Below are 17,338 nucleotides of genomic sequence, written 5' to 3' on the forward strand. Positions count from 1 at the left end.
CTTGCAACCTTACAGTTAACTAGTCCAATGCTCCAACCACCTGCCTCTCATTGCACTCCACAAGGAGCCTGCCTGTTACGTGAATCCAGTAAGCCAAGGTAAGTTGCTAGCTAGCATTAAACTAGTTAACTACACATGGTTGATATTACTAGTTTATCTGGCTTGTCCTGCGTTGCATACAATCGATGCGGTGCATATTCGCGAAAAAGGACTGTCCTTGCTCCAATGTGTACCTAACCATAAACATCAATGACTTTCTTAAAATCAATACACAGAAGTATATATTTTTAAACCTGCATATTTAGCTAAAAGAAGTCCAGGTTAGCAGGCAATATTAACCAGGTGAAATTGTGTCACTTCTCTTGCGTTCATTGCACGCAGAGTCAGGGTTTTTGCAACAGTTTGGGCTGCCTAATTTGCCAAAATTTTACGTAATTATGACATACCATTGAAGGTTGTGAAATGTAACAGGAATATTTAGACTTAGGGATGCCACCCATTAGATAAAATACGGAACGGTTCCGTATTTCACTGAAAGAATATTTCAGTGAATTAATGACATAAGGCTCGTATTTCTGTGTGCGATTTTGTTATAATTAAGTCTCTGATTTGATAGAGCAGTCTGACTGAGCGATGGTCGGCACCAGCAGGCTCGTAAGCATTCATTCAAACAGCACTTTTGTGCGTTCTGCCAGCAGCTCTTCGCAATGCTTTAAGCATTGTGCTGTTTATGACTTCAAGCCTATCAACTCCCGAGATTAGGCTGGTGTAACCGATGTGAAATGGCTAGCTAGTTAGCGGGGTGCGCACTAATAGCGTTTCAAACGTCACGTGCTCTGAGAATTGGAGTGGTTGTTCCCCTTGCTCCGCATGGGTAACGATGCTTCGAGGATGGCTGTTGTCGATGTGTTCCTGGTTCGAGCCCAGGTAGGGGCGAGGATGAGAGACGGAAGCTATACTGTTACACTGGCAATAAAGTGCCTATAAGATCATTCAAAAGTCAAAGGTATATGGAATACAAATGGTATAGAAATAGTCCTACAATTCCTAAAATAACTACAACCTAAAACTTCTTACCTGGGAATATTGAAGACTCATGTTAAAAGGAACCACCAGCTTTCATATGTTCTCATGTTCTGAGCAAGGAACTTAAACGTTAGCTTTCTTACATATTGCACATATTGCACTTTTACTTTCTTCTCCAACACTTTGTTTTTGCATTATTTAAACCAAATTGAACATGTTTAAATAAGTTAAAATAAGTACTCATTCAGTCTCGTTATAATTTTGGTCCTCCAATAATCGGTATCGGCGTTGAAAATAATAATCGGCCGACCACTACTCCAGAGATGTTCAATCGGGTTCAAGTCCGGGCTGTGGCTGGGCCACGCAATGACATTCAGAGACTTGTCCCGAAGCCACTCCTGTATTGTCTTGGTTGTGTGCTTAGGGTTGTTGTCCTGTTGGAAGGTGAACCAGTCTGAGGTCCTGAGAGCTCTGGAGCAGGTTTTCGTCAAGGATCTTTGTACTTTCCTCCATTCATCTTTTTCCTTGCTGCTGAAAAACATCCCCACCACATGATTCTGCCACCACCATGCTTCACCGTAGGGATGGTGCCAGGTGTCCTCCGGACGTGACACTTTGCATTCAGACCAAAAAGAGTTCAATCTTGGTTTCATCAGACCAGAGAGTCTAGTTTCTCATGGTCTGAGAGTCCTTTAGGCGCCTTCTGGCAAACTCCAAGCAGGCTGTCATGTGCATTTTACTGAGTGGCTTCCGTCTGGCCCCTCCATCATAAAAGGTCTGATTGGTGGAGTGCTGCAGAGATGGTTGTCCTTCTGGGTGGTTCTCCCATTTTCAAAGAGGATCTCTGGAGCTCTGTCAGAGTGACCATCTGGTTCTTGGTCACTTCCCTGACAAAGGCCCTTCTCCCCCGATTGCTCAGTTTGGCCGGGCGGCCAGCTCTAGGAATAGTATTGGTGTTTCCAAACTTCTTCAATTCAATAATGAGGAGGCCACTGTGTTCTTGAGGAACTTCAAATGCTAAAGAAATGTTTTGGTACCCTTCCCCAGATCTGTGCCTCGCACAATCCTGTCTCAGAGCTCTACAGACAATTCCTTCAACCTTGTTTTCTCTGATATGCACTGTACTTATGTAAATAAGGTATCTATTTATTTTTAATACATTTTCAGAAATTTCTTTGAAACCTGTTTTAGTTGTCATTATGGGGTAGTGTGTAAATTGATTATTTTTTTATTTAATCAATTTTAGAATAAGGTTGTAACGTAACAAAATGTGGGAAAAATCAAGGAGTATGAATACTTTCCAAATGCACTGTAGGTAGAGAGAGTGAGAAACAGCAGCGGGGAGGGATCTGGTTACGGGACCACGTAGCACTCCGTATGGGCCGTTAAGTAACATCCTGCACACCCACAGCCTGGCGAAGTGCTGCCCTATAGGGTGAGGGGTAATACTGTCAAATCAATACATTCAGTGGGTGACACACTGCTTCAAGAGGGGATCTTTAACCCTGTACATACACTTGTGGGAATTGGTCTGTATGGACAGGGCTAAATTTAAAAAATTTCTTACAGAAGAAATATGGAAAGCAAATGCATAACCATGGTAACAATCAAAAGAAAGCCGTTTGGAGATTATGGGAAAATGATTCATCTAAAAGTGAGGACAACTGTTCACCTGACAAGATGGAATCCAAACATAACACGGTTGATTTTGTGTAGGGCTGTGGCGGTGTTGGAAGTTGAAGTTGGGGTCATTTGCCAAGTCAACCAGGATTGGAACATAGACTCAAAAGAAACCAGTGTCTTTTCTCTGCAACTTCACTATTACCATTACACTTTATCATCAATAGCATTTCAATTATTATTCAAGTTATTACTACCTCTAAATAGAAGTCTAGTATTCTAATTAAGAAATGTCAGATTGTCAATACCAAAATGTGACAATTTAACACACAGTCAAGAGCAAATATTTCTCCCTTCCTTAAAACATATTAAAAAACCTAGGCCTACCATAGGCTTTCTGAAACTAGGCTATGAGGTAATGAATTGGCAAGGAAAGTATGAAGAGGAGAAACAGATGTGATTGTCATACTATCATTAAAATAGCAACAAATAAAAAGGCTAAATGTCCATAGCCTATTTATCAGCGTTGATTAGTCTATCAAATTAAGAAACGATTCTGTGTCAAATTATACCATGCCAGGTTGGAGAGGACGGGCACATTGTCCATTTGACACAACATTGGCGCATTATAGGCCTCAGAGCCAGAACCACCTTGTCGACTGCTGTTGAATAATGAATAAATAGACACATCCAACCTTTTTAAAAAGATAAGAGTTATTCATCTATTAGCAAGGAATGATAAGGTGCAGTGTAGGCTAGAAGAACTCTAGCACTTCTACACCCCTGTGCATCGAGAGGTTGAGCTGCTGGAGCATCAAACAACCGTTGGAAAGAGGAGACGTAGACAGTTTAATAGACTAAGTCAGTAAAACAATTGCTTATAGTCATTAGTAAATACTCCCGCTATTAAACCAAGTTGATCTACCTTAAAGTTAATCTTAAATATTTCCCCTCAAAATGATTGTATGCCTATTTCAATGGTTGACCTTTATTTTATTTTCATATTTCATCCATAACTGTCAGTTACAGGGTTATTCAATTACCGTCACAGCCGTATTTATGTGCATTTTACAGTGACTGTTCTTTCTGATGCATTTGGGGCGGCAGGGTAGCCTAGTGGTTAGAGCGTTGGACTAGTAACCGGAAGGTTGCAAGTTCGAATCCCCAAGCTGACAAGGTACAAATCTGTCGTTCTGCAGGCAGTTAACCCACTGTTCCTGGGCCGTCATTGAAATTAATAATTTGTTCTTAACTGACTTGACTAGTTAAATAAAAAGGTAAAATAAAATTAAAATACATTTGTAATAATTTGGGGTAGGTGCAACATAAGACAAAAAAATGACAAGGTTTGAGTGAGAGGTCAAACTAGTGTCTCCAAGAGCCCACACCTCTCTAGTCTGCACAGTAAGTCATTGCAATGCACTTTTATGACTGAAAGAGGTCTTCAACAAAAAGGTGCATTTTGTTTTTAGCTCTCCTAGCTGTGCTGTTGAGGAACTAGGGCGCTCTGCAAGCACACTTGGTGTTTTGTTTGGAATACAGGCCTGCATCCCTGCCATCACACAATTACAGTTGTTGTTTACGTGATCCAAGGCAGTTCATAATGTTGGTGAACATAAGTGCATTCCGATGCGTGGTCTGTGGCAAATGTTGTCCATAATACAACAAACACAGGCTCATTGTGTTCAGGATAACCCAGGGTAAAACACCAGGTCATCTTGTAACTGTACATCAAATACAGCGATTATAAATGTTGACACTGACATGGACATGTTTTGACACTGTATATTCCATTCGTTTTATGATATGGAAGTGTGAAGTGCACATTTGGACTCCTGGGTGTTTGTCTTGTATGACATCAGTGGATTTATTATAATCCTTAATGTCTCATCTTTCAAAAATATTGTACACCGAGTCCTCTTCATTTACTCAGACAACAAAAAAATGCAGGAGGGATGGGGAAACTTCTTGTTGTGCGTCAAAAAGCCTTTTTGAAATATGACACGTTGGCTGGATTGACAACAAGTGTAGCTTTAATTTGCTATCTTGCATGTGTGATTTACTGAAAGTTTGATTTTTATAGTCATTTATTTGAATTTGGCGCTCTGCATTTTCCCTGGCTTTTGGCCAGGTGGGACCCTAGCATCCCACATATCCCAGAGAGGTTAACAAGAAGTTCATCTTTAAGCCGATGTATAACACTTGTATTTTTATGAATGTTTATTATGACTATTTCTGTATTTTGAATTTGGCGCTCTGCAATTTCACAGGATTTTGTCGTTGTGGGTCGCTAGTGGAACGCCTGCGCCAGGAAGATTAAAGAGAGAGCGGGTGGGAGGGAGCATGCGTATGAGCTGTACGACTCTGTATGCTACGTGTCTGTACTGTAGTGTAGCGTGTCAGAGGAGATAGAGCTGTATGCTGGTCCAGCACCATCTTACGGCCTACAGTGTCTCCCTGGCCTATCCCAGCAGCCCAGAGAAGAGAGACAGAGAGCGCGCGAGTGAGCAGAGAAGTCTGCCAAAGGAGTGAAGTGAATCATGAGCTTTTACCGTAAGGCATGAGTCACCCAGCCCACAGGCCTGGGCCTCTCGTTCTCTCATTTCACTCAGATTTCCTTATTTCTCCTTCTCTCCCTCTTTCCTTCTCTACCCTGCTCCCTGTCTTTATCTGTGCCAGACCAGTCCCACTCAGGCCCTGCCAGGTCTTCATCACTCCACCATTACAGGAAATAGCTCTGGTCAGCACAACTCAAAGCTCTTCAGACAGTACTAACACACAACAGAACTCTTTCAGAGACTCCCTCTAACCAGCAAACAAGAAAAACAAGTGCCAAAAATGTTACATTTTCAGAAAAAGGAAATGAAGGACAAACATGAAATCTTAACATGAAATGTATCTAGACTACAAACGTTTGAAACACTACACACAGACCAGTTTTTTCCAGATCAAAATGGGGCTTAGGTGGTGGGCGTGGCCAAACAAAACATTTAGAGGCCCTCCTGTTGGCCGCAGTGACAAAATGTAACTGTTTTAATGCCAATCTCCTGCAATTCTACACATTTTGCCATGGTTTACGCTAATCGGAGTGACTCAACATTATAACAAAGTCAATGGGGGCCTCATGCCATTACAAACATACTCCTGAAGGCATCATTTTTACACTTTAGATTCTCCCTGACTGTCTAGCTTTTATTTTGTTCCCATAGGTCCATTATCTTTTGGGTATACCTCCCATTTTGTTTTAGTTTACACTGAAAAGGTTTTTCCATTCAGAACATTATTTGCAAATATATATATATATATATATATATATATATATTTACTGTTTGGACACAGGCGGTACGAAGAGAAAAAAACTTGGGCGGTAGTGTTGTCACGATACCAGAATGTTGACTTCAATACAGATACCAGGTTTAGTACCACAATACTCAATTCCGTCACATCAAAAAAAGAAGGCATGTTCGCCAAAGTCCCAGACTGACACTGGATCCAGACAGATAAACTCAGCTACTGCTCTGTTGGGCATCTTTACAGTTGAATATTTTTCAGAGACAGCCATGTATGCATAATCCAGCGTTTCCCAAACTCGGTCCTCGGTACCCCAAGGGGTGCAAGTTTTTATTTTTGTATCTCTATTGATAATCTGGGTAAATCATGTGGCCGAGGCCTATTCACAATATAGGTGAATGCATATTCAATAGTGTTTGCATGCATTATTTAGCATGTTGGCTGATTTTCATGGGGCTACAGAAGACAAATGATCAGTTTCCCCTTCTATTTGGGCCTTGTTTTCTTGTACTGATCAACAGAATTTGCATAGAAGTAAGTTATTTTATAAAAGTGTGCGCTTTTAACCAGTAATGACATCATTCATGAGGCAAGAGGGGGGAGGCCAGTTGAAGCCATATTCACACACACACAGTCAGTTTGCAGAGGCAACAGAATCTTTTGGAGAGACCGAATAAGTGAATTAATAAAGTTTTGTTGGCATTCATCTTTGCAATCAGCATATTTTGCTTTATAGTTTGCATATTATCACAAACAAAGAACTAGGGTAGTGAATAGATGCTACAGTAGTTGCCCCACTAAAAGTGTTGTGATTATGCTGCGGGACTTAGGGGTTATTTGTGGTTTAGTACGGTACCCTGCATCACTACTTCATTGCTCCAGACCAGCGCAAGGGGAGTTAGAGCACTGATTACGCGTTTGGGTCCCAAGGCGCTACTGTGTCTCTGTAGTACTGTAGCTTACACCCGACCAGTCATGTTGTACAAGACACTGCATCCCAGTGCAAGCTGTGTTGCTACAGATGCTGGTTCAACACCCGTGCCAGCCTCGACTGGAAGACCCATGAGATGACTGTAGGTTTTTGGTTTCTCTCCCTCTAAAAACAGAAATAATTCTAAATAACAAACTGGTTTTATTTATAAATTAGTAACAATGTCTCACCCCATGTTCCAGAATGGCACTTTTCCCCCTTGCTCATTTTACGTTATTTGAATATTACATCTTTTCTTTTCTTTAAACAAAGCGATGATGATGATTAATTTAGATCTAAAAGCCTCTTGGATATTCTCACAGATATATCATTAACCCTGTTATTTGCAGGACAATACAAACTCAGCAAAAAAAGAAACGTCCCGTTTTCAGGACCCTGTCTTTCAAAGATCATTCGTAAAATCCAAATAACTTCACAGATCTTCATTGTAAAGTGTTTAAACACTGTTTTCCGAGGAGGAGGACTGCAGATGTGGCCAGGGCAATAAATTGCAATGTCCGTACTGTGAGACACCTAAGACAGCTACAGCTACAGGGAGACAGGACGGACTGCGGATCATCCTCGCAGTGGCAGACCACGTGTAACAACACCTGCACAGGATCGGTACATCCGAACATCACACCTGTGGGACAGGTACAGGATGACGACAACAACAAGTTACACCAGGAACTCATAATCCCTCCATCAGTGCTCAGACTGTCCGCAATAGGCTGAGAGGCTGAACTGAGGGCTTGTAGGCCTGTTGTAAGGTAGGTCCTCACCAGACATCATCATTGTCAACAATGTCGCCTATGAGCACAAACCCCCCGTCGCTGGACCAGACAGGACTGGCAAAAAGTGCTCTTCACTGACGAGTCACGGTTTTGTCTCACCAGAGATGATGGTCGGATTTGCGTTTATCGTCGAAGGAATGAGCATTACACCGAGGCCTGTACTCTGGAGTGGGATCGATTTGGAGGTGGAGGGTCCGTCATGGTCTGGGGCGGTGAGTCACAGCATCCTTAGACTGCATACAATGACAACAAGCTCTATCTCAACGCTGTGCGTTACAGGGAAGACATCCTCCTTCCTCATGTGGTACCCTTCCTGCAGGCTCATCCGACATGACCCTCCAGCATGACAATGCCACCAGCCGTACTCTTAGTTCTGTGCGTGATTTCCTGCAAGACAGGAATGTCAGTGTTCTGCCATGGCCAGCGAAGAGCCCGGATCTCAATCCCATTGAGCACGCCTGGGACCTGTTGGATCTGAGGGTGAGGGCTAGGGCCATTCCCCCGAGAAATGTCAGGGAACTTGCAGGTGCCTTGGTGGAAGAGTGAAGTAACAGCAAGAACTGGCAAATGTGGTGGCGTCCATGAGGAGGAGATGCACTGCAGTATTTAATGCAGCTGGTGGCCACATAAGATACTGACTGTAACTTTTTATTTTGACCCCCCCCTTTGTTTAGGGACACATTATTCTATTTCTGTTAGTCACATGTCTGTGGAACTTGTTCAGTTTATGTCTCAGTTGTTGAATCTTATGTTCATACAAATATTTACAAATGTTAAGTTTGCTGAAAATAAAATGGATGTTTCTTTTTTTTCTGAGTTTATATTGGTCATGGCTCCCGAGTGGCGCACAATGGGATTGCCTTGCAGTTCTCCAGCTGTATCCACTGAAATAGCGGTGGGCACGCAAGGTTCATGGCACGAGGGCATGGGGCACAGGATGGGCGGTAGAGCCACGCACAGAAGACGGACCTAGCCCATGTGGAAGGGAGGAGGAGGAAGGGGAGGGAGGGTGGACCCCCACCCCGCCCCACTGGGTAGCACAGAGCAACACTTTAAGCGGCATTGCAATAATAATGGCGCTGACGAGGGAAACAATCCCACTCTTCTTAGTGCCATTCTGCACGTTCAAACTAAAACCACGTAAATAATAATGGCATGAAAAATTTGGAGGGCCTTAATTAATTCAGATAACAAATCGCTCACTTTCATTTGGGCCTACCGAGTGGCGCAGCTGTCTAAGACACTGCATCGCAGTGCAAAATGCATTGCTACAGATGCAGGTTTGATACCCGTGTCGGCCGCCACCGGGAGATTCATGAGGCGGCTTTTGGTTTTAATTCATTCATTCATTCATTCATTTAGAATCCCCCAATATGTAATTATTGGCGGAGAGTCACGTCATATTTTTCAATATACTGTAGGCCTACCGTAGGCGACATGAGTCTCACTAGTGTTGAGTAATGTGCTGTTAAAAGTGGTGTAGGTCTTATTCATTTAAAGAGCATATTGAAGTTAGAAGCAATAGGATTTGAAGAAATAGCCTCCAACTATTTTAGCACCATTTTTGCGCTGCTCTAAGACAAGCATAGGGACCGGTCTTGATAAATTTATTTTCAGTACTGGTTAGAAGACTACAATTATAGAATTAGGGTGTAGAAATGTTGTGCTTTTAGTGTAACCTTTATTTAACTAGGCAAGTCAGTTAAGAACAAATTATTATTTACAAGAACAGCCTACTCCTTCCTCCCCTTCAGGGAATTGAACCCCAGACTCCCGTGTGCCAGCACGACACAGGGATTCTTTAGTTGAATAGCCTAGTACTGTAGCCTACTCCCGAATGTCACGTTGTACAGCGCCATATTTTCTGTTCCATTGTTATTTATTTAAAAAGTATATTGAAGATAGAAGCAATAGGATTTGAAGCAATAGCTATTTCAGCATCCTTTCGCGTTGCTATGAAACAACACGGGGACTGGTCTTGACAGATTTTTATTTTCACTGAATCTCCGTTTGGGTATTGGTTACACTACAATTAGGGTGAGGAAATGTTATGCCCCTTAGATATTAATTTAGAATCCTCCAATCCTCTTATGCTCTTAGTACTGTAGCATACTCCTGACTGTCACGCTGTACAGCGACATATTTTCCGTTCCATCCTAACGGAAACCCTGAGGGTTTCATTTTTCTTGGAATAGAAGCACCATAATATTAATCAAATTAATTACGCTAAATTTCTTAAAAACAATCCCATATACTATGCTCTTACAGAAAAGATTTTAAATTCTCTAGTAATGCCAATATTGAAGACTATCAAATGCTTCTCAAAGATGCCCTCTGGTGGTCAAACTAACACTAACTTGCATTAATGGTAAAACTGGCTGACAATTAAATAACGTAGCACAGAATCCTGCATCAGCCTGCAAGGAATGCTGCAGTATGACGCAACTTTTAAAGGAGGAACCACTGTAGCTTCAGCTGTAAGCTAGCAGGGTAGCCTAGTGTTTAGAGCGTTGGACTAGTAACCGGAAGGTGACAAGGTACGAATCTGTCATTCTGCCCCTGAACAGGCAGTTAACCCACTGTTCCTAGGCCATTGAAACTAAGAATTTGTTCTTAACTAACTTGCCTAGTTAAATAAAGGTAAAAAAACTGTTCATAGTGTTCCTGATGGAGACAGTGTAACTGTTCATAGTGTTCCTGATGGAGACAGTTTAACTGTTCTGATGGAGACATAACTGTTCATGTTCCTGATGGAGACAGTTGAACTGTTCAAAGTGTTCCTGATGGAGACAGTTTAACTGTTCTAGTGTTGCCTGTAAAGTGCTGCATCATTCAAGTCTGTTAACTTCTGTGGAGCTAACATGATACAGCCCAGACTCCCAGTACAGTATGAGTGGGGAGCTAACATGATGCAGCCCAGACTCCCAGTACAGTATGAGTGTGATGGAGACAGTTTAACATGATGCAGCCCAGACTCCCAGTACAGTATGAGTGTGGAGCTGACATGATGTAAGTCCCATAGTGTTCCTGATGGAGACTGTAACTGTTCCAGACTCCCAGTACAGTAACTGATGTGGAGCTAACATGATGTAGCCCAGACTCCCAGTTAACTGTTCATAGTGGGAGCTAACATGATGTTCATAGCCCAGACTCCCAGTACAGTATGAGTGTGGAGCTAACATGATGTAGCCCAGACTCCCAGTACAGCATGAGTGTGGAGCTAACATGATGTAGCCCAGACTCCCAGTACAGTATGAGTGTGTAGCTAACATGATGTAGCCCAGACTCCCAGTACAGTATGAGTGATGAGACAGCTAACATGATGCAGCCCAGACTCCCAGTACAGTATGAGTGTGTAGCTAACATGATGTAGCCCAGACTCCCAGTACAGTATGAGTGTGGAGCTAACATGATGAGCCCAGATCCCAGTACAGCCTGAGTGGAGCTAACAGACTCCCAGTACAGTATGAGTGAACATGATGCCCAGAGCTAACATGATGCAGCCCAGACTCCCAGTACAGTATGAGTGTGTAGCTAACATGATGTAGCCCAGACTCCCAGTACAGTATGAGTGTGGAGCTAACATGATGTAGCCCAGACTCCCAGTACAGCATGAGTGTGGAGCTAACATGATGTAGCCCAGACTCCCAGTACAGTATGAGTGTGGAGCTAACATGATGCAGCCCAGACTCCCAGTACAGGCTAAGTGGAGCTAACATGATGTAGCCCAGACTCCCAGTACAGTATGAGTGTGGAGCTAACATGATGCAGCCCAGACTCCCAGTACAGCATGAGTGGGGAGCTAACATGATGTAGCCCAGACTCCCAGTACAGTATGAGTGGGGAGCTAACATGATGTAGCCCAGACTCCCAGTACAGTATGAGTGTGGAGCTAACATGATGTAGCCCAGACTCCCAGTACAGTATGAGTGGGGAGCTAACATGATGCAGCCCAGACTCCCAGTACAGTATGATGATGTGCCCAGGGAGCTATGAACATGATGTAGCCCAGACTCCCAGTACAGTATGAGTGTGGAGCTAACATGATGTAGCCCAGACTCCCAGTACAGTATGAGTGTGGAGCTAACATGATGCAGCCCAGACTCCCAGTACAGGCTAAGTGGAGCTAACATGATGTAGCCCAGACTCCCAGTACAGGCTAACATGATGGAGCTCCCAACATGATGATAGCCCAGACTCCCAGTACAGGCTATGAGTGGAGCTAACATGATGTAGCCCAGACTCCCAGTACAGGCTAAGTGGAGCTAACATGATGTAGCCCAGACTCCCAGTACAGGCTAAGTGGAGCTAACATGATGACTCCCAGCCCAGACTCCCAGTACAGGCTAAGTGGAGCTAACATGATGCAGCCCAGACTCCCAGTACAGACTAAGTGGAGCTAACATGATACAGCCCAGACTCCCAGTACAGGCTAAGTGGAGCTAACATGATGTAGCCCAGACTCCCAGTACAGTATGAGTGTGGAGCTAACATGATGTAGCCCAGACTCCCAGTACAGGCTAAGTGGAGCTAACATGATGTAGCCCAGACTCCCAGTACAGGCTAAGTGGAGCTAACATGATGTAGCCCAGACTCCCAGTACAGGCTAAGTGGAGCTAACATGATGTAGCCCAGACTCCCAGTACAGGCTAACATGATGTAGCCCAGACTCCCAACATGATGTGTGGAGCTAACAGAGCCCAGACTCCCAGTACAGTATGAAGTGGAGCTAACATGATGTAGCCCAGACTCCCAGTACAGGCTAAGTGGAGCTAACATGATGTAGCCCAGACTCCCAGTACAGGCTAAGTGGAGCTAACATGATGTAGCCCAGACTCCCAGTACAGGCTAAGTGGAGCTAACATGATGTAGCCCAGACTCCCAGTACAGGCTAAGTGGAGCAGGCACGGTGCACTCGCACTATAAGGTGGACATTGGCTGCGCTGATAGACAGACTTGATCAATGAGACACATTTGACAGAAGTACCGGAAATAAAATAAATTCTATTCCCGAACCATTTTTCATGTTCTAGTATTGAAAAAGTACAGAATGGTCGGTATACCATGCAACACTATTAGGCGGCCCGCCCAATACTTTTCTATGCAGAAAAAAACCCTGCAGACACAAACTTTACTTATAGTACCTAAGTATGACTGAGTTGAAATCTTTAGACTGGTCTTCAGGTTGTTTAAAATCAGATCCAATCTCTCTCACACATGCCAGCTGTGTTTACTCTCCGCCCCTCCACAGTGGCCCCCTGCTGTAATTTACTCTCTATATTTAGAATCCCAGGCCAGGTAGAGCACATTCAAACAAACAACGAACACAACAACAGATCCTCCCACACAGCGGTGCACACTGCCCTGCAGGTGAACTAGACAGCAGTCTGAAGCACAGTGTGATACACAGCAGACCCAAGGAAACAGGCAAGGAAACAACAATGGCATACACTATACATATCTAAAAGGAGAATGCAAAGTGGCAAACTAAACAAAATACGGGGAAAACACTTGAACTACCATCAATATAAGATATGAATCCCGGAAAAGCTCCACTGAATAAAATGTACAACACATAATCATAGAGAAAACAAGTTGGACTGTCGACTGTGGTCAAGTTCAGGGTTGTGGAACATTCCCAGAGGTCAAAAGGTCACAAAGGAAAAAGCTCAAAGTAAAGTGCTAACCTGTGTGCGATGCACCAGAGGATTTCTGACTCGAGTCAGGTTCGGGGCGTCCTGGTACAGTTGGAAGGGTCCCAGGGGGCAGCGGCTGACCCCTCTTCAGCAGCTGCTTGTGCTCCTGCTGGCGGAAGCGCGGAGGGATCTCTCTTGGCGGGTAACGCTGTTGGGCGGGCGAGGGCTGGGACTGCTGCTGGGCACTGGAGGGGGCGCGCTTGCCATTACTGCCACTGCTGCTGGTGGGGGGCACAGACGGGGTGGCACTGGGGTTGGCGGGGGGAGGAGGGGTGGGGCCGGGCTTGGCTGAGTCTGGCACTGTGGAGGGAAGAGAGAGGAGGCAGGAAGTCAAGGCACCGGGCAGAAGCTGATTTTGATTTATTCACACACACACACACACACATATTCACACATCCACATGCTTAGCAGTCTATTGATGATACCGAGGCATCATCAGCTCACCATCCCTCGCTCTTAAGCATTAGTAGGCTTAAGGCAAAGCCCACTAACTGATCTTAGATCAGTGTTTATAAGGACAATCACATCCTAACCCTGGAAAAAGAGGGCAGTTTTAGAGCTACTCTTCCCTCTGTAACCCCCCCACCCATCCTACTGACCTAATCTTGACTTCTCCTTCTCACATTTATATTCCACCCTGACCGTCTATTATGTCTACGCTTCCAGCCCCCATGACAAACTCCACTCACCCACTTCCTCATTCTAGCATTAACATAAGCCAGCTAGCACTGTTTAGCATGGTATGCTAGCTAATTACTCAACTCATTAATTTCCTCAGCTCAGTAAAAGCTAGCAAGCACCATTAAGCATGTTTGCAAAGTACTATTTTCATGTATTGCCTCAACTGTTTCAGCTTCTTAGCAGCCTAGCATGCTAAGTACTGTACTCATTAATTTCCGGGCTCAATATTAGCAGTTTTGTAGGCTAGCACCTCAAGTATTAGCAACAGAGGGGAAGTGCTCAAAAAGGTCAGGGCTCAATCAGTATGAGAGGCCAAGTAGCAAGAGGATCAGATTTGGAACGACAGGCATCAGGTGCATTATGGAAACGAGATGTATTCTGGTCATAATCTCTGTACTGGTGCTTACATAATAAATGTGATAGTCAGCAAAGAGCCTACTGCCGCTCTGCCATTTAATTCATTAAATGCATGATCATTTTTACCATGCTAGTAAATTATCATCGTTTTATTTTCGGGCACTAGAAAGGTCCTCCTGAAATGGACTCAAGCATGGGGCAGAGCACTAACCTATTATACCAAGTAAAAGAGATGCTTGTAAGTCGCTCTGGATAAGAACATCTGCTCAATTACCAATATGTTAATGCATGTGTAAGTGTATTGAGTAGAAAACATGGTGAGGGTAAAAGACAAAGGGTTAAAAACACAGCAAAAGAAGCTGACTATACCGCGCTCTGAAAAATTCCGTAGAAACAGATTATTGATTCATTGTTTTATGTTCCACTGTTTTGTTATGCTTCCCCAAAAAATTATTCACCAAAATTGTGATTGAAATAACTTGGGAATAGAGGAGTGCTCACAGACACACGTTGACAGTAGTGGGATGCAGTCTAAACAAAGACATGCCTGTTAAATCACACAGCCAGAGGGAGCAAGAGAGAAAGATCTGGCATGGCAACACTAGTAAAAACATCACCAGGATCCAGCAACACAGACCAGAAGCCAAACAAACTAGCGTGAGATTGTGATGTGTTTTACAGTACGAGAGAATCAATGTGTGAGACAGGAAACAATCCTGTGGCTAAATATTCTCACAAAGTAAAAAGCTCATTATAAACTGGGTGGTTTGAGCCCTGAATGCTGACTGGCGGACAGCTGTGGTATATCAGACCATATACCACGGGTATGACATTTTTTTTTTTACTGCTCTAATTACATTGGTAACCAGTTTATGATAGCAATAAGGCACCTCGGGGGGGGTTGTGGTATTGCGTTGTGCCCAAGAACAGCCCTTGGCCGTGGTATATTGCCCATATACCACACACTCCCCCAGGCCTTATTGATTAAGTAACCCACAGAGAATCATGTGTGGGTTCTGCGTACGCCGCTGTATGGGAACGGTGCTGCTCCATTGACCACAGCCCAATGTTTGTGCAGTGAACGGTGAACAGCTCACACACAGTTATGTAACCGGGAGGCCCACAGCAAGGGGGAAGAGCACAGAACGGTGTCATACAAAAACATGTATTTAACCTTTATTTTAGCAGGGAGTCATACTGAGACCAAGGTCTCTTATAAAGAGGCCTGTAATTACAAAAATATACACATTAATACAACATGAAAAGCAGAGATACACAACACAGTCATAGAAAACAAACAAACATACATTTTTTCACAAGTAAGGTGCAAAGAAACTAACTGCAGATTTACCTAACTGTGTAGAGACAAAAGGAATTTCCAGAGTTAGCCATCCCTGAGACTGGGGTAACCCCATTTTTTTGGCCAGAATTTCTGACGACCCCACCCCGCCCCAAATCGAAACAACCTTAAAATAAAAAAGTACATTTAGATTCACATCCACAAATAACCTTCAATTCAAATATCTTATCGAAGCACCAATAAATACCTTTAGTCAATGATAGATTATTAGAAAAATACTTTCTCAATACGTTTGCATTAGGGAAGACACCGGTTAATCGGTTAGCCCCCAAAAACACATTTGACCGGTCTTGCTTATCGGTCTAGAGTAAATTTGCATAATTTTGTGGAATGAAAAAAAATTGGTTCGTGTGTATTTGTTAGTCGTCATGCATTTTAATTTATCACACGTGCACAGCATACACAGGCGAGTTTGAGGAGCGGAATAGCCTACCATCTGTCAGACAGCACAAGAGTAGCTCCTCAGAAAGCCTGCGTAGGCTACTGCAGTGAATTCAGCAGCATAGGCTATAGCCTGTCTACCGTTGACTATCAGCACATCAGCCACCACTTTGCAGTGCGAGGTTGAAACCTGAACGTTTTCACTTTACGTCACATAAATCAGTCTTCTCTTGCTTCAAAGTAGCCTTGTGAAAACCCATCCATAGAAACGGGGAGGCAATTCTTTTATTGGTTTTCATATCAACATTCTTTTGTTGTCCAGAAGCCAAATGCATTATCCTAGTCATATTAGCAACCCATCATAGTAGCTGCTATTAGATTCCCCCTCTTTCTACGTTTCTAAAAGAGATGTTCATCCCTGTCACATATGGAACTGCTCACATTAGGTGTTCTGTTGAGAATGGTGTTTCCCGCTAATTACATTTGGGTAAATCTTTGAAAATTAAGTTTTATTAGGTGCTTCATAATAGAAGTTGCGTGTTCAATAACAGGCTATATGCAATAACAGGCTTCATCAATAAGTGCATTGATGACGTCGTCTCCACAGTGACCGTACATGCGTACGTACGTACGTACAACAATAGTGCCCTCAAAGCTCATCAATAAGCTAAGGACCCTGGGACGAAACACATCCCTCTGCAACTGGATCCTGGACTTCCTAACGGGCCGCCCCCAGGTGGTAAGGGCAGGTAGCAACACATCTGCCACGCTGATCCTCAACACAGGGGCCCCTCAGGGGTGCGTGCTCAGTCCACTCCTGTACTCCCTGTTCACTCATGACTGCACGGCCAGGCACGACTCCAACGCCATCATTAAGTTCTGATGACAGTGGTAGGCCTGATCACCAATAACGATGAGACAGCCTATAGGGAAGAGGTCAGAGACCTGGCCGTGTGTGGCCAGGACAACAACCTCTCCCTCAACATAATCAAGACAAAAGGAGATGATTGTGGACTAAAGGAAAAAGAGGACGCCCCCATTCTCATCGACGGGGCTGTAGTGGAGCAGGTTGAGAGCTTCAAGTTCCTTGGTGTCCACATCACCAACAAACTAACATGGTCCAAGCACACCAAGACAGTCATGACAAAACCCATTCCCTCTC

The 17,338-nt window shown here is 43.8% G+C and overlaps 1 protein-coding gene across 1 annotated transcript in view; it reads right to left on the minus strand.

Moving 5' to 3' along the window:
* LOC135531041 (trinucleotide repeat-containing gene 6C protein-like) overlaps window positions 1-17,338 on the minus strand; it is an 82,010-nt gene that overhangs the window by 38,857 nt on the left and 25,815 nt on the right. Inside the window, 1 exon segment of the mRNA XM_064959180.1 lies at window positions 13,389-13,697. Coding sequence (XP_064815252.1) covers window positions 13,389-13,697 — 309 coding nt within the window.

This window comes from Oncorhynchus masou, unplaced genomic scaffold, assembly GCF_036934945.1.
Source record: "Oncorhynchus masou masou isolate Uvic2021 unplaced genomic scaffold, UVic_Omas_1.1 unplaced_scaffold_1499, whole genome shotgun sequence".
Taxonomy (NCBI): Eukaryota; Metazoa; Chordata; class Actinopteri; order Salmoniformes; family Salmonidae; genus Oncorhynchus; species Oncorhynchus masou.